Here is an 18,976-nt window from a genome sequence, read left to right on the forward strand (position 1 = left end):
GCAGGGCGATCAGAAGACCTGTTCTAGGTAGAGACATCAGCATTAAACAATTTTGTGCCCTTCTCATCAGCTGGACAGATTCATTCTGTGGAGGCAGGGCAAATATCATCTATCCAATTTTCCAATTTACAACATTTAAAAACAACTCTCCCTTCCATTAGAGAAAACATTATTTACATCCAGAGGTAATTCAGTTGTCTTGAGAAGTGAACTGCTACTGGCATCTATTGGGAAGAGAATAGCTAAACCATTAACCTTGAAATTATAATCATTTTTGAGCATCAACAACTTCTTTCTAAAATTGAGTAATATAATAGGTAGATAGAGTGACATACAGATACATGATAATATGTATAGAGATACCTATATATAAATACAGATAGCTAAAAACAAAAAAATTCAATAACAGAATAAGGATTCTATTGCTCTTTAAATTTCATAATTGTCATTTGTTATAATAATCACCTAATGACATTGAACAGGTACATTTTATAAAGTGACATTCAGCCTAATTATAAAATAAGATATTGTATGGTGATTCATCAAAAAGCTAAAACTAGAAATTCCTTTTGACCTAGCTTTTCTCCTTCAAGTTATCTTCTTGAAAGAGTTAAAGACATCATATCACTGTAATCATGCACAACCATGTTTACAACAGGGGAATTCATAAAAGCTAAATCCTGGAAGCAGCCTATGTGTTTGACTATAAAATAGATAAAGAAAATGTGGTATTTCATATAATACTACCCTACTGTAGTGAAAGGTAAACTTTAGTCTTCCTTCGGAAAAGGGATGCAACTTGAGACCGTAATGTGAAATGAAATATAAATATAGCATATACATAAGCTTAAGTATCATATGATTTCTCATACATGAGAAATTCAACTTATAGGTAAAGACCAAAAATAAGGGACATAGTATGAAGATAGATCCTTCTCTATGGGAAGGGGACCGAGAGATATATGGAGTAGGGAGGAAAGGGAAGGAAAGTGGATGAGAAAAGGAATTAAAATGTGCTATGTAGAAGCACCAATTCTACACAAGGAACAGAAAATTATGTACTGCAAGCATGCACTAATAAAACTAAAGGAATAAGCAAAATGACATTCTAATGATAAATTTCAAAACAGCAGATAAAATTGCAGTGTGCTACTTTTCTGTCTTTCAAAACTATTTTAAAATATATAGACATAAGTTAACTTTCTATTCATATACTTACATATGAATATCACCTGGGTTTATTTTAATAATAACTGAAACTTACTTGTATGTAACCAATCAGATACACGCTACATAACCAAATCTTAGAACATCAATAGGAAAGTTATTAGAATTGGTTTATATAATGAAAATTAAAGTGTCCCTTGGGATAAAAGGGTAGCATATGTAGAAGAAATAATTTTCGTATATTTATAATACATTTAATGTCTCATATTGTGTAAAGCTTTTACTATGTTACAAAGTACCTAGAGACAAAATAAAAAAACAATAATGCTGAGAATTACATGGATTCCTGATGCGATCTGAGATACTTCTCTGAATTACATGAACTATATTGAAATATGATATAGTGCAAGTACAGATTGAAAAGAAGCACGTAGTATCTCAAGGTAAGACAATTAGTACTTTTAGTACTTTTGTAAAACATTGTTCTAATGTTTTAAAAACTAAAAGAGTAAAAAATATACTTTGTAGTGCAAATTGTAGAGCCATAAATCTCTGAGTAAGCTATAAAAAGCACATGTGAAAGCGCATGACAGTGAATTATGCTTTGTTTCCCGAAAAGCTTCTTGAAATCGTGGTGGCTGCCTGGTCAATGCCTCTGCTCTGTATAATTTTCTCATTGTAACTATGAAGAACTTTATCAGGTAATAACATTATAAAAATACCTTTAGTAAAACACCACAAGAAGCAGAATAACACTTGTTTTCTTTTTTGTTTGTTTGGTTTGCAATTATGAAAAAGTTTTTAAAATATGCATATGGTAAGAATTAATGTTTTAAGAAAGACAAAATTTTTTCAATAGCTTTTTAATTCAATGGAACAAAACAACTTTCTCTTTTGTGGTGTTATTTTACCTTCAATTTTATTTTTAAAATTTATACTCTGAGAAATTTACTATAAAATGAGGACCAATGCCATTTCCATAAAACTGAATATTAAATAATTTTATCTCATTTTCAGATGAAAAGTCCATTTTCTCACTAAAGGAACAGGAATGAGTCACATTTTGTACATTTAGTTTTGTAGCTATTAAATTTTAAAATATTTTCCAAAAAAATCACAAAAGTCTGTACAGTCAGAATTAAATCCTGGTAACTGGTTGAATCATTCCAGTTTCAAAATGTGGCATTAAACAAAATTGTGTCCTATTTTTATGCTTTATTTCTTCTCAATTTTGGCCTTTTTTCAGCATGAAATCATATATATATATAATCATATATATATGATTACATTAGATTAATTATGTGATCAAACATGTGATACACATTTTTGCATTTTTTTAAGAAAATACCAACTCTGGGTTTCTAAGATGCTCCTGAGCATTCATCTTCTCAGCCTAATGAAAATGTTCAAACATCAAAATCGAGAAGAGAGGAGAGGAGAGAGGTCCTCTTGTTGCTCAGGTGCTTTGGAGTTGTAAAGAGCCCACAAACAGAATACAAGACAGTCTCTCAGTAGATGGTAAAGCCGAGCAAAACTGTGGTCATTTCTGTTGATTCTAAGATATCGGTTTAACATATGGCACCGCATGAGACCACCTGTCTTTGTTACCTGTAATGAAATCTCCCTCTTGATTCTCCCACCAAGGTGCTTCTTAACATGGGGTTTGAGGTTTTGAGGGCAATTTTTCCTTCTTGTAAAAGCTTCAAAATTCTCCCTGAGGAGACGCCAAGTAATTTGCTAGTTACCCTTAAAGCCATTGAGAATTTCATGTAATATCTGGAGGTTATCCACTAATCGTCATGACTCTACACAACAGTGACTTTGTGTCATTTATTTAATTAGGTAGCTATGTATTTATTTCATAATCCAGCAGTTCCACTCATGGGTAGCTATCCAAAATACTGACATTAAGATTTCAAATAAATTTTCATATTCTCATGCTCACTGCAACACAATACAAAATAACCCAGCCTTTACTTATGCCTACTAGTGAGTGTTTTGTCTATTTTACCTTACAGCAGATTAAGTATTTCTATTTTCATATTTATATTATTCATCTACATTAATTTTACTTCAGTTCTTGCTGGGAGATATAGGTATAGCTTTGATCTTCTGCATGTGTACAACCAGGTTCCCAGCACCATGTACTAGAGGCTCTCTTTCCTCCACCATAGCTTTTGGCCCCTCTGACAAGGTTAAGATGGTGAATGTGTCAGAGCTGTGGCTATGTCCCTGGTGCTGTTTCCTTGATCCACATGTCTGCTTCTGTGTCAGTGCCATGCAGTTTCTATCATCAGAGCTTTGTAATCTACTTTGAAATCCAAGATTTTCATGCCTCCTGTTTTGCTCCTGCTACCCAGGTCTGTCTTTGTTATATGAGTCTCTTCTGGTTATATATTAATGTTAGGTGGTTTATTTCTAATTCATAAAGAATCCTGTTGGTATTTTGATTGGGATTTATTTGAATCAATGCATCAGTTTTGGAAATGGCCATTTTTGACAATATTAGTTCTGCCTATCAAGGAACAGGGCTTATATTTCCACTTTTTTATGTCTTACTGAATCTCCTGTTTCAAAGCACTGTGGGATTTTTTTCCTTTCTTCCTTTGTTTTGTTTTGTTTTGTTTTTGTAGAGGACTTTCACTGTCTTGTTTAGGTTAATTCCTAAACAGAGTACTTTAATTTGATACTACTGTGAATGTTATTATTTTCCTTATTTCCATGTCACTGAGTCCATTATTAGTGTACAAGAATGCTATTAATTTTTCTGTGTTTATTTTGATTGTTGCTACATAGGTAAGGTCCATCTATAAATTTTTTTCAGGTTTTATCATGAACAGATTTTGGAGTTTTACAAATGCTTTTGCTGAATATATTGATATGATTTTGTAATTTGTCCTTGCTTCTTCTGTTAATGTGCTGTATTAAATTTACTGATTTGTGGCAGAATAAATCATTGTGCATAGATACCACATTTTCCTTATCCATTCATCTGTCTTCAAGATCATGCTGTTAATAAACTGTGTTGCTATTAACACAGGTATGAAGTTTTCCTGTAATTGGATGATTCTAACTCTTTGTCATTCCTTTGTCTACCAACAGCACAAAGCTGTGTCATACCCTTTGCCCTAGACCACTAGAGCAGCACAACGCAGGATCAGTCTAAACAATATAAAGGCTTAGGTGCTCAGGTCTGCTCACGACCCAAGATTATTGCAACCAGCTGCAGGTGCTCTTGATCTGAACTGAAGTTCACGCCCTAGACTGTGAGTCACTGCCTGTGACCAGAGGTGCCTCAGATTCCACTCACAGGGAGTCCTGGGGATGAGGGGTACTAAGATCTGCCCAGTGCTGGGTTCACATCAAGTTCCAAGGCAAAGTTCTGTGATGTATACCTCAATCTACCTTCAGCTTGTGGAGTCCTGAACCCTGCTGTGCTGCCCAACATCAGTGTGGTGCTGGTGAAGGCAGTCTCTGGTCATCACAGCGATGCTGAGCTGGTTGATGCCTTATTTGCCCAACCACAGAGATGTGCAAAGTCTCAGAGGCCCTCCAAGGACCATTCCCTGGCTGACAGTGATGCAGGCCAAAACCCAAACCTCCTGCTGAGGTACAGGTCTCCGCAGAGTGGCAAGACATATCTGTGGACACTGCTCTGGGACAACTGCACTGCACAGCACTAGGTGACTGGTGATGAAGTGAGGCTCTGGAGCACCAGCTCTGAGGCTGAGTCAGAGCTAATCCTCACTGTGCAGGCCACCCTGGTGGCGGCGTGGCCTCAGCCCGCTCTCTGGCTAGCAGTGATTGGGGCTGGATTCCTCTCCAGGCTCTGGCTGGGCACAGGACTGTGTTTTCTTTCTCCTGATGATTCTCAGCACAGGGCTGGCTTTTGCTTCCCATCTGCTGAGTGAGTTTAGAGGAGAGGCGGTAGAGACATCTCTTTGCAGCATGGATAGCAGTTTCAGTGGCTCAGTCCACAGGTAAAGGCCTGTGAGTAGGACGCACAGGGCTCTTCCCAGCACTGGTGTTCATGGTGCTGGGCTTGATGCTGGATTTCAAGTCTATCCAGGACTCAACTCCTTCTTCCTCTTCCTTTCATTACTTGGAGACACCACTCTCCTTGGGGTCCTGCTTAGAGTTGTGGGAAAAGTAATGCAGAGACCACTCTCCTCTTCCTGCCTCCTCCAGCTTTCTCTTTCTTACACTGAAGCTGGCCAGTGGTGTGTGACTTGGTCTCCTAGCTCCTGTCAAGTCCGCTTGTGTCTGAATTGTGGTCACAACTGGTGTGACCCAGAAGTTCATAACTGAACAGCTTCCTCAACTACACTCTTGCTTTGCCATGCTTAGCTTTGAAATATAAATTAATTGGCTCAGGGGATTTTATTAACCTTAAATGCTCTGATATTTTTAAATAAAAATGCATTTTTCCTGCATTAAATCATATGGGATTTCACAATGCACAATTCAGAGGAATAAAATTAACTTTAGATATTCACATAAGTCTCTGATTTATCTTCATTGGAAAAATTTAATACTTTATGTTAATTGAAACTTAGGTCACTCTTTTCTGTTCCTTTTCATACTACTCTGACCAGAAGGAGTCATCTCCTCTATCACAGATAAGCCCTTGCTAGAACTTGTCATTTGTATGGAAATTGCCATTGGTAATGTATTTATTTACTAATCACGTATGGTATCATTCTTCTTTCTCTTTGTTTGTGATTATTTCCTTTGTACAGACTTAAAAACTCTACTGCTATGTTTATCAGTCATGATTTCCAGTTGTTTTTAAAGATCTTTTCCCTTCTGATTCATACTCATGCACACACACACACACACACACACACACACACACGCACACGCACATGTTGGGGCAGTTCCTGTTTGCAACTCTTGTGGACCCGTAGGTAATCATGATCACGAATATTGACATTTGAAGAGGGTACCATCTGAATAGTGGTTAATAAAGCCTTACAACCAAGAGCAGAGATATTGTGCTAGGAATATGTGCTGGAAAGACATGCCCTGGATATATACTTAATACTATCAATGTACAAAACAATCTTTTGATTAATATGGAGTTTCTGTTAGAATTAAAAATAATGTCACCCTTTGTAGAGGAAAATGAGTAAAAGTTAATAATGGAAATGGAGGCTAAAAGGGAAAATAAGAGAACACTGAGTTTTTGGAAGTTCTATTTTCATATTAGTTTAGTCAAAGATGTCCTTAATGATTTTTAACTTGAACTTTGTTGGCATCTACTGAGATTTATTTAGTGCTTTCAATTTTAAGTACCTAAATGGCAATACAGTTGTGAATATTATATCAAAAATAAATTCCTGACTTTATCCTAACATGGTATACTACTGTTGGACATGTTGCTTTATAAATTTGTTAAACTTTCATTTACATGATGCCTTTCTCTGGCTTTGACATCATGCAAGAGCTCCTCAGAAAGTTTCAAAAATGTCCATTTCTTTAGATTTTCAAAAGGATTCAGAGATAACTGTAACTCTTTATTCCCTAAACATTTAGTAAACTTCATATATAAAGCTACTTGTATGTGATTTCTTTGGGTGGGTCAAGTTATTTTGAATACAAATTTCTGTTTGACATTTTAATTATCATGATTTTTCTCCAATGTGTTTTCTAGTGTTTGTGTAATTGAAAATTATAATACATTACTGCTTATGATATTAATGCAAAATCACCAACTGATAACCTGTAGACATTCAGAGTGCCACTGTTGTTTTTGTATATTTCTTATTCTAAATTGCATTGAAGAGTCTGAGTTGCTGTTGTATAAAACGTGAAATTATAGGGACAGAAATTGTTTTAGTAAATAATAAAATTAAAAGCTAGATCTTGGTTTTTAAAATTGTTATTATATAGAGAAATGTATACCCTTGGAAATAACTTATCCTTGTAATAATAAAAGATATCAAAATGAAAGAGAGTAAATGGTGTATGTTAAAAAATATGAAATATTACCACATTGTCTTTGGTTTTGATTACTGAGAGACTATCAAGATTTATAGCAAGATTTATTTCAAAAGTGGAATTTTAGATGGTTTACTCATTATACTTTTATTCAGTTATTAGAAATTCTTACCTTTCTCTACTTTATAAGGTATATTTATTCACAAATGTTAACTTGGTGAAACATTTAAAATAATTTACTAAACATATCATATAAAATTAAACATAAACTTGTGCTCACAAGAACAAAACAATATTAAAATTTCAGTTTACCCTTGACATATGCTTACTAGAAATTGACAATATGTTCTTATTGCTACATATGAATAAACAGGCAACAATTAGATATGTAATGGTGACACAGTAAATATTAAATAAACTGTATAAATGCTGTGGAAGTGTTTGTCTCCACATGAGAAAACCAAACTTTTATTATTCCAACTAATTATTTCTATTCATATTTCATTGACTACACAGATATTTTATTAAATGTTATATCAATCTTCCCATGATGCAAGTAAAATGACAGAAATATTAACACTAAAAATAATGAAGATATGTAAGAAATTTTAGAGTTTTGCTGAAGTATTTTCAGAAATCATGTGGACATTGATACATACCACACTACACTGATTATCAATATGGCATGGTTCAAATCATAAGATTATCCATTGGCTTCTACCAATCAGACTATCAAATTAATTCAAAAAATGAATCCTAGTAAGAATAGAATACATTTATATAACCACATATAAGAAAAGTCAACCACAAAAAAGAAAAACTAGAAAGTTACTTCTTTGCAGATTACACATTTTATGTGAGAATAAAAAAAATTATGACATATAAATTTAAATTATTCTGTGAGTGGTAAGGGAGAGTAATCTTCCATTAGACCAGCAGAGACAATAAGATATAAATTAGGAAGTCAAATTATAAAGGAAAGGAAAGAATGCCCTACAATAAGAAATTTATCTTAATTAGTGTACACACATGCACGTGCATGCACACACAAACACAAACACACTGGAAAGTTTATTGTAATGGTTGAGAATATGCTAAAGAATCATTTAGCTTCTCATTTGTATCTATTGCTTGTCCTCACTCACATGGAAAATACCCTTTCTGCTACATGCCCTTAAGTTCTATATTCTCTAATTCTATTCTAGTTTACTGTAAAGTTTACTGTATTCTAGTTTACTATAAAGTTTATTCAGTCACTGTTTAAAATTTTTCTCTCCTCTTCAAGGAAAGCAAATACTTAGCTGCTTTTTCAAGGCCATGTTTTTAACTTGTGGAAGGCTCATCTTTTAAATATGTTCTCAGAGTGCTTGTGCTTGCCATACATTCTGAAGGAAAACAGCAGGTTCTCATCCTAATCTGATGGATAGAACTCCCACTGTATGCAGCCTTTAAGAACAGATACTGCATACCTTTCTCAACATCCTTTGAAGGGCACATCTTACATCTTTGTTCCTCAAGCTGTAGATCAAATGATTCAAAAATGGAATGATCAAAGTATAAAATATGGATGACATTTTGTCAGTGTTGCTGGAGTGACTGGACTTGGGCAGCATGTACATAAATATCAGCATTCCATAGAACATGGTGACCATGGTCAGGTGAGACCCGCAGGTGGAAAAGGCCTTATACCTGCTCTCTGCAGACTTCATCCTGAGAATGGCTGTGAGGATGAGCAGGTAGGACACCAGGACCATCAGGAGGGAGGAAATCAAATCAAATTCTGCTAAGGCCATAATTATCCACTCAATTTCATGTGCATTTGAACACAGCAAATATAAAAAGGGGATGCAGTCACAGTAGAAATGACTAATGGCATTGTGGCCACAGAAGAACAAAGTGAAAAGCTTTGTAGTGACTATGAGTGACATAAATGTGCAGTTGAGATAGGGTATTCCCACCAGCACCCAACATACCTTTTGTGACATCATGACAGTGTAGGGGAGAGGGTTACAGATGGCCATGTAGCAGTCATAAGATGTGGCAGACAGAATAAAAAGCTCACTACCAATAAACAGAAGAAATAAAGCAAGCTGGGCAGCACAGCAATAGTAAGAGATTGTATTTGGATGAATAAAAAAATTTCCCAACATTTTGGGCCCCACAGTTGTGCAATAACCAAGATCAGTGAGAGCCAGGTGTCTAAGGGAAAAGTACTTGGGAGTTTGTAGCCTGGGGTCCACCTGGGTGAGGATGATCATGCCCAGGTTGCCCAGCAGTGAAGTCAGGTAGATGACAAGGAGCAGGAGGAACAGTGGAGCCTGCAGCTCACGGCGATCTGTGATGCCCAGCAGGATGTATTTAGTCACTGCTGTGAGGTTGTGCCCTTCCATCCAGGGCGATCAGAAGATCTATGTTTGTAGAAACATTACCATAGGGGAAAAATGGAAATATTATCACCTGGAGGACTCTTATTGTGCAAAACTAGGTAAATGAGATACATTCAAACTTTCCAATATTGAGTATTAACAAATAAAACTATGCTATCTTCCGCAATTTTTAAAATAAACTATGTATTAATACATATAAATAGAAAGCACAACATTACTGCTTCTCAGTGCATGTGATTATATTCACAAAAGTATCTTATTAACTGTTAAGCCAAACTTTGGTTATCTTAGGAAGTAAAAGGTACTGGCATCAGTCAACATCCTACTACACCCAATATCCACTCCAAAACAATACCCTTATCCACAAATTTTTGAAATTTTGAGAAGACTTCATACTTAGATAGCTAGATAATTAGGCATAGAATGTTTACTTTGCAGAAACAATTTATCTCAAATTCTATACTCATGCACAAAAACATGGCCTTGCAATTTTGATTGAAAGAATAATTAAATGATTCACATTGTTCAAGCTTTCTGGAAATAGTTCTCATAGATCAAGTACATTTGCATATTTTTGTTTTTCAAGTGATGACAATCCCCTTGAAATATTTTTTTTTACATATGTACAGAATATACTTAACAATTTAAGGACATTTATATTTCTACCTCAGTATGCCCCCATCCATGAGTATTGTTGGATAATCAATGTACTATTGGTTTTCATTACTTATCTTCTATTCTTAATAAGTACTCTAATGACATTTTAATATAAGTTGCTTTTACATAAATTTACTGGAAATATTCTTCCCTTTTGAGTATTCTTACTAAAACTGAAATACACTTGCTTGACTATAGTACATCAGATGAACTTTATCATGCTGAAGGCTGGGGCAGTATAAAGAATTCTGAGCAAATTAGGAGAAAAAGAGGTCATTAGCACTGGTTTTAGAAAATGAAGATTCATAAAATTCTCTTGGATGAAAGATGCTATGATTTAAACAAAAAATAATGACATCTTGTGAAACATTTTATAAATATACATTGTGTAAAATCAGAAGTATGCTATAAGATATCAGAGAGATAAATCAGTATAGTAAAGATTATATATTCCTGGATTCTTGGGTGCATTTTGGAATCTTCTCTGTGTTACGTCAGAACGACTTCTTACAAATATGACATCGCACATTATACAGACAAGTATGTGTGAGCCAGATTAAATCCACCCGAGTTTCTTATAACCTAAGGATTTAAATACAGCATAGTAGAAGATGAATACAGCATCTTAATGTAAGTTCATTATTATTGATATAAAAACTTTTGAGCACCAATTTTCTTTTTTTAAAAATGAAAGAAATAGAAATGACACAGTTTAGAGTGAGAGGTTCCACAGTGGGCAACTGTACTTGAGCTACAAGTAAACAAAGATTTCATACAATTCACATTATGCATCAAACCAATCACAGGTCATTTATATGAAACTGTCATATAGTACTGCTTATGAGGTTGTGGGTATTCAGTCTCCTGCTATTCTCTTTCAGACTCACCCTGATATTAAACACAAACATAGAACACATTATTGCATTTGAGAAATAACTTCAGATGCGCAATAAGAAACAGTTTAAATCATTTTTCTTGTTGGTTTGGCTTGGCTTGGTTTGGTTTGGTTTCTAATTATAAAATATTACAAAATAATATACATAACTAAGTACCAATATCGATGTAATGTACAGAAAAAGATGTTTCTTCTCCAGTTTCAGAGATTAATGGATATTTCTTTTCACAACTAATTATTATTGAATAATCGTGTTTAATTTTAAACTTATAGTGTGAGAAAAATTTAGTCAGATGTCAGTGCAAAATGAACATCTTACCATTCTTAAAAAACGTATCATGAAATAGTTACTCTTAAAACTGCATCCTATATCTAAATATAAAGGGGAAATTCTTTTTTCCCTAGAAAGAAATAAAATGGATCTAATTCTAACATTTATTTGGAAAATCTCAGATGTTCAAATACTTAAGGGAGTCAAAGGAGTCCAGAGCCACCGAATACCTAAGGTCTTGGAAGGCAATCAGATTGAGAGAATGAATCACTGCTGTCTCAGTATCTGCTTTAAAACTTCTGCATCCTTTCATTTACAGTTCATCTCCTCTGACTTTTGCCATCTGTTAGATATAACATTATATGGGTACAAGATTAAAAACTTTCTAAGCACACATATAATGTGTGTTTCCAAGATGATATTTTCCTCAGAGTATCAGGACATCTTTTCAAATAGTGATATGAGAAACAGTGACGTGCTATTGATTTGCAAGCATTATGAAATTGTAGAAAACACAGTAACTGAGTCAGAAATGCTTACTTATCCCAAATAGTGAGTCCATTGCAAATGGGGACCATTTCTTCAGATCTTGATAACGAATGGCACCCCATGAAATAGTCCATCTTTTTTACCTGTAATGAAATTACTGTCTTGAGTCTATGTGTTTCTCCACATTGGCTATTTCAGGACAATTTATGGATACTTTTTTAACTTTTAGAGACTCACTCTGGGGAGAAGCAAAACTGTTGCAGGATTATCCTTAAAGGATTTGAATGCATAATCAAATGCCTGCAGGTGTCTTCTAATTGCCAAGGACATTTTACATTCAAGTTTGACTTTATTTATTATAGGGTCAAGAAAACTATGTCTGGATTTTAACTAATAGTATTGGTATTTGAATAAACTCAAAGAGTTCTCATATTCACTGCCCCAGAAATTGAAACACTCAAGATGTAGAAACAACCTAAGTATGTATTACTTATGAATGAAGAAATATAATATAACTTACATAAACAATGCCATATTAGCCTTAAAAAAGGATATTCTAAAACATGCAATAACATGGATGAACGAGAATAACATCATGCTAAATGAAATAAAATAATCAAAGGTCAAATAATGCAATGATCCTACACATGGGATAATTAATATACTCCATAGAAGGCATGAAGCTGGTGGCAAGACCCAAAGTTTGTAAGAAATGAAGGACTGCTAAGCCAGGAGCTCTGACACATGGCTGTAATCCCAGGACTTTGGAAGGCTGAGGTGGGAGAATTCAAGTGTGAGACCAGGTCTCTATAAAAGAGTGGAGGGAGCCAGTGCTGAGGATGTGGCTCAGGGATAAGGGATTGGATTCAATCCTCAGAACTGCAAAAGAAAACACACACATACACACACACACACACACACACATACACACTGCAAAACAGAGAAAAAATGCTAAAAAATACACAATGTCTCAATCACATAATGTGAGTTCCAGAGATTTGCTGTCAAACATTGTGCTTAGAGTTAACAGTACTGTATCACACATTTTAAGTATAGAGAGTGTAGAATTCATATTAAGTGTAATGAATAAATTTTAAAAAACAAAAATGTAATCCCCAAAAGTCCTTCAATCACTAAGAATCTAGTAATTCAAAGGATCCAGGCAAAATAGCTGCATTTCTTGGCCTCCATTACAAGAACTGTACAGAGGAGAAAAGCCCACAGGAAGGGAGAAGAGGTTGCCAGGCACAGGCAGGGGATGGAGGGGGAGAAACTACCTCACAGGTCATTTGAGGTCATAAAGATGTTTTGGACCATCTATTCATTTAACTATAAATAGTACATTTTTAACAGCTAATAATGATAAACTATTCTTGTCCTCAGTTCCAATGATTTAGAACCTATCATTCAGAACATGAAGTCCTCTGATTCCAATTTAAAATGATTCAAATATAAATAAGAGTATTCTATTTTGTCACAAAGACAAAGATTTGAAACCACATCTGAGGCATTTCTGCATAGTACAAATCCAGCCTGCACCTTTTAGTTTCCAAATATTAAACTAAGAATCCTTGTAGCGGTCACAGTGTGGAGAAAATTCCACACCATGGAAGCCTCTGCATGGACACAGGAAACAAAGCTAGGCCCTTCCACACAGCTGTTAAACATCTTGTTTTCTAGACTCATGATAAGAACATAGTGGACTTTGTTTTTTATAAATATCATGAAAGATATTAGAATATAAGAATAGTAGCCCATGTCTCAGATTTTACAAGTGAAATTTGGCTCAATTAGTAAATGTCATTTATTCAGCTATTTTTTCATACAGTAAGTGTTATAATTGTGGAAAAAGAAACTTGAATTCAAACCCTACTTCTTCCGCCTCCCAGCTCTATGGCCTTGGAGGAGTCACTCAACTTTAATAAGTATTTTGTTTTTCTAGTAAAAAAAAATACCTTTAACCATCAGCCTAGGGGAGTGAGTTTTAGGATCAGAAATCATGATTGAAAAGCATCTACTAAAATGCCTAGCAAATGGTAGCTGTTGAATAAATGGTAAGAGCTACTTTTATATTACATATTTCTCTTAAAAGGATAGGATCTTAGTGTAATATGATTATATTCTCTTGTTTCCTTACATGATGTTTTTATGTTCTTTTTTCATGGATGGGGTGATCCCAGCCTGAAGGGTTCTTTACATCACTTTGATTTCATAAAACGTTATTATGAACCCCTCTTTACATTACTAGACTGAAGCAAAAGCACTAGAGAACATGAAATTATAATTCAGCTCCTCATCCTTCCCCATACTTCCCTAAATTATAAAACACTTTTAAAAGATATTTTACAGCCAAAAGTTTTTCAACTACTTGTATTTTCATTGTTGGTGGGAGTGCGGACTGGTGCAACCACTGTGGAAATCAATATGGAGATACCTCAACTAGGATTAGAAGCCCCATTTCACCCAGATATTCCCCTCCTGGATATCTTCCCCAAAGAATTAAAATAATCATACCACAACAATATATGTGCACCCATGCTCATAGTGGCACAGTTTGCAATAGCTAAAGCTTGGAAACATCCCAAGTGCCCATGAGCTGGAAACTGGATAAAGAAGATGTGGGGTTTTTTTATAAAATGGAGTACTACTTAGCCATAAAGAATGAGAAACTAGAGAAATTTATAGCTAAATGGATGCACATTGAGGCCATACCCTTAAGTGAAATAAGTAGGACATGTATGTAAATACTGAATAGATTCTCTGGTGTGAAAAACTGAAGTGTAAATAAAGATCAAAATATAAAATTGATAATGTGAAATAGGAAGAAAAGGTCTAAAGGAGTAAGGGAAATGGGAGGGATAGGGAAAAGGAAAGAAGGAAAAAGAAAAATATGAGAAAAGGAAAAAAATGGAAACAAAGTCTTTGCAAATAGAGAAGGGTGGAGGGGTTGAAGGGAAGGACAAGGAATGGGAAAAAAATAAGAACGAAGATGCATCATGCAAAGGTACAAGATCCCAATGATGAATGTAACTGTATTGTATACCTAAAATGTAGCAATAAATTTAATATAAAAAAACTACCTGTAGTATAAAACAAAACAATTTCTTAGATATCTACTGTATATTATTTTTAATTCAAAATTTAAATCTTTAAAAATAAAATATTTTCAACTACAAAAAAATATTAAAATTTTGAGAGATTTTCAGAAAAATCCTAGAGCCTATTAATACCTGAGGATCTGGAAAGACATGAAAATTAGAAATTGAACCCCTGCTGTTTCAATCTCTGCTTCACTGATACAATTTGAGAGATGTGCTGTACAATGTGAGTGTAATGATTGCCATTAGATCCTTGCTTTTATATTTACTTATTTTTATCAACTTGTTTATATATGTATTTATTTATTGAGAGAGAGTTTCACTACGTATTCCAGGCTGAACTTGCATTCACTGTGCAGCCCAGACTGATCTCAAACTTATGCAATTTTCAACTCTCAGCCTCCCAAGTGCTGGGATTACAACTGTGTGCACTACCATACCCAGCTTTAAATCATTGCTTTTAAAACAGATACTGTAGTTTTATTGGGCATGAATTTTACAGGAATAAATTTATTTAAGTAGAATTATGTATAATTTTACATGTTCATTTTCTGTGTTTTTATTGAAATCCTAATCCAAAATTTTTCTGATGTTTATGTGCATTTTTGATAATTTATTTTGTCTATTGCACATAATATGGTAACTATCTTTTTAAATTATATTTTAAAATCTTTCAGCTTCCATGATATCCTAAAAATATTTTCCATTTGCAAATTATCCAGTTTAAAAAATATATAATTAACTGAGGTGATTCTACTAATTTTAAGAATTCTAGGAAACAGTGATATTATTACTTTGCAGTTTCCAAAATGAGAATATGCTTGTTTCTAATAATCAGTGTTATAAAAGTTTTCGACTAACTTTGTATACATTAACATGTCACTTGTGTATTTATTTTTACTTCAAAAATCTAATTTTTAAAATAATTGAAGTTCTTTGCACACCCTTTCCCTCTGGTGAATATTGATCCTGATCCAAATGCGATTTCTCCTTCTCTTTTTGAGAAAGGAGGCAATGTGTCCTTCACATGCAGTTTTCTTGTAAATTCACACACTCATAAAAAATTACAATAAAAATTACAATAAAATACATAAGAACCTCTTATGATATACTACTGAATGCTTTATTATGGAAATTCCTTTTTTCTGTTCTTCAGTTTTGTTCCATCCAAGTTTATTCATTTGGTTGGAAATTATTCTTTGATATAAATTTTTTAGATATTTACAAATTATTTTCCAAGCTGTCAGTTATTTTTATAGCCACACCAGTGTTGTGAAATATTTTTGTTTCTCTCTCTTACTATGCACTTTGAAGTTACTAATTTTTAGATTTTTGTGAATTTTATGAGTATATGAGTGTATATCATTTTGTATTTACAAATATTATTAAAATAAAATACATCACTGCAAGAATAGTCTATCTTTATGAATTTTGTATGTATACTTTCTGCAGTTTCCTGTGGATTATGAGTTTATTATTAATTCAGCAGATGTACATTAATTTTTCTTCAGTTAGTTGCTTGTTCTGTTACTAGTTAAGATTAATATGGGGCAGATTTAAAACCTTGTAGAGCACAACATTCCTTATCCTTTCTAATTTTGAGTAGTATTTAAGGTTTAATAATATACATGAGCACAGGCATAAACATAGGTGTATAAATGCACATATTCTCAAGATAAGTTCTTATATTATCTGAGAAGGACTGATGACAGGTGTCAATAGGCAAGACTTAGTTTGGGATTTGATTGAAGGAAAGCAGAACTCCTCAAAAAGAGGAAAACAATTTTTGTGTAGCAGAATATTGCCATAGAAGGTGTTCTATATCTGTACTATTGAGACAGTATTTAAATTATGTAACCATATTTTAGGGAAATATCCTTTGGGTGTACTTCGTGTTCTAAGACTACTTTTGTACTTTGATTTATCAAGGAAACTCATGCGGAAGAACTGAGTTCACAAAATAAAATTTAAAAGGATATTTTAGAAAAATGGAACAAATGAGGGAAAGTCAGAAAAGATAAACCTATTTGAGACACATATCTTTGCGATGAAAATGAGGTATGCGGGCAGCCGGGTAAGTGACACCACACCAGAAACCTTTTTCTGGTCTTTCTGGAGTTAGGCAGGGAGGAAGGGTGGCCTTGCTAAGGGACTCAGAGTAGCAGAGGTCAAAAGAAAACAGAACAAAAGCCGAGTAGGGACCAGGCTGCCTGGACCCCCATGACAGTAGGAGAGGGCTCAGTAGTTGGCGGACCCAACACACTCTGTCAGTTCCATTCTATTTATGAAATGTGCTTTTCAGGGAAATTATTTTTCATTTAAGTAGAATCTTGAAAAGTGCCAAGATATAATCTCAATCGATGTCTGTGACGGCAAGGTAAAATGGGAGGAGATTCTCCCCTAAAACTATTCTGGCCATGACACTAGGAATTTGTGCACATTAGCTATGATATCCAAACCACATGCTGTGATTAGCTTGTTAGGCAGATCGCAGAATGGATGAGATTGCTTTGAACTGGAATCAGGTAGTGGTGAGTCCATGGCACATGATCTGGGTTTAACTGGTCATTGATTTTCCTTCAGATTCAGAGATACTTGGCCAATCCAGTCAGACATAAGTGATATTATTTGTAATTACAACTATGGGAGAGTTTTGCTATGAAACCAAAATGTCCCCTAAAACTAAAGGTTTAGTTGAGAGCTGATGGGATTTTTAGAAAATGATTAGATTATAAAGTCTACATCACTATCAAATAGATTAATAATAGTTAATATTTACATTAATAACAGTTTGATGGCATGATAGGTGGGTGATGAATAAGGTGATGAATGGGCCTATCTGAAGGTAGTAGTCATGGGAATGACCCTGAGTACTATCTGGTCCCAGGATCTTTCTTCTATGGATCCCTAACCCTCTCTGATTCCTGGCTGCCATGCTGAGCAGTTTTCTTCTTCTTTTCCTTTCCAGCTATTCCTGACTTCCTTCAGGCCTAAAGCAATAGAATCAGCCGACCATGGACACAAGCCTTTGAATTGTGAGCCAAAATAACCCTTTAGTCTTTCAAGCTGTTTATGTCAGGTGCTTACTCAATTTTTGGAAATTTAAAAACTAAAGGGATTTTACTCAACTTAATAGTTTTGAAAAATAATAGCATACTAGTATATTTTACTTAAATTAGAAATATGCTTATTCTAAATATTATATAGGAGTACCACTGACTTTATATTTATATATATTTACTTACATTAATCTATCTTTATTATTCATAAAGTTGTATTTATAATATTGAAAGTGTTTATATTCACCTTTCTACTTCAATGAATCCTAGTCCTATCCAGTTAAATCAGTTTCCTGATATAAGTGATATTTACCATGTATAGTTATTTCTTAATTTTTGTTTTCATCAGCGAAATATTCTATAAGCTTACAGAAAGTTTTGCAAATTTTTCTAATGTACTAGTTAATGTCTTAACCTCTTATTTTTTCATTTGGTTTTTCTTTTGGTCTCCTCTATGTAAATTCATTTAGCTGTAAGCCATTCTCTCATTTGGTTGAGTATAAACTTAGTAGAAGTGTATAAATTTTCTGGCAAAATGTCCATTAGTATTAAACTCAGCAAATGGGTGGAGTTGTTTACTTCCTCTGCACCACTTTCAAGTTACCAGCTTTTAAATCTGTACCATGTTTATGAGTTTTAACAGCATTTAATGTGACTTTCTATTTCTAATTTTCAGAGTATTACAAAATGAAGTACAAACATTAACCATGAAAGATTTTTTATTTAGATTTATTTATATGTGTATTTTATCCAGTGTCCTATGATTTAATAGTGTACTATTTATTGATAAAAATGTGTAATTTTCAAGTCTATGGCTTATTCTTTTACTACATTTTTGATTGGTTCTATGATGCAAAGTTAAATTTGTATATTCATAAAATTCACCTTCATTTATAATTGTAAGCTGCTTAAGGAACTCATCAATGCTTAGTGATATACACACACTCAAACATGTATATAAGGGTACATATCCTGGGTCAGTCCTAACTTGCATTCTTTGACTCCTTACAGAT

General features: G+C 34.0%; 1 protein-coding gene across 1 annotated transcript; it reads right to left on the reverse strand.

Moving 5' to 3' along the window:
* Positions 1-8,555: 8,555 nt before the first annotated feature.
* LOC101717646 (olfactory receptor 8K3) lies at positions 8,556-9,497 on the reverse strand. Its single transcript, XM_004869086.1, has one exon. It carries the CDS (start codon positions 9,495-9,497, stop codon positions 8,556-8,558), a length of 942 nt encoding a protein of 313 aa, XP_004869143.1.
* Positions 9,498-18,976: the final 9,479 nt, after the last annotated feature.

This window comes from Heterocephalus glaber, unplaced genomic scaffold, assembly GCF_053883595.1.
Source record: "Heterocephalus glaber isolate CG9 unplaced genomic scaffold, H.glaber_assembly_v1.0 deba00000896, whole genome shotgun sequence".
NCBI lineage: Eukaryota > Metazoa > Chordata > Mammalia > Rodentia > Bathyergidae > Heterocephalus > Heterocephalus glaber.

Bases quoted from the DNA above. Each gene is read 5' to 3' on its own strand.
- LOC101717646 (XM_004869086.1), bottom strand. From the start codon at position 9,497: ATGGAAGGGCACAACCTCACAGCAGTGACTAAATACATCCTGCTGGGC.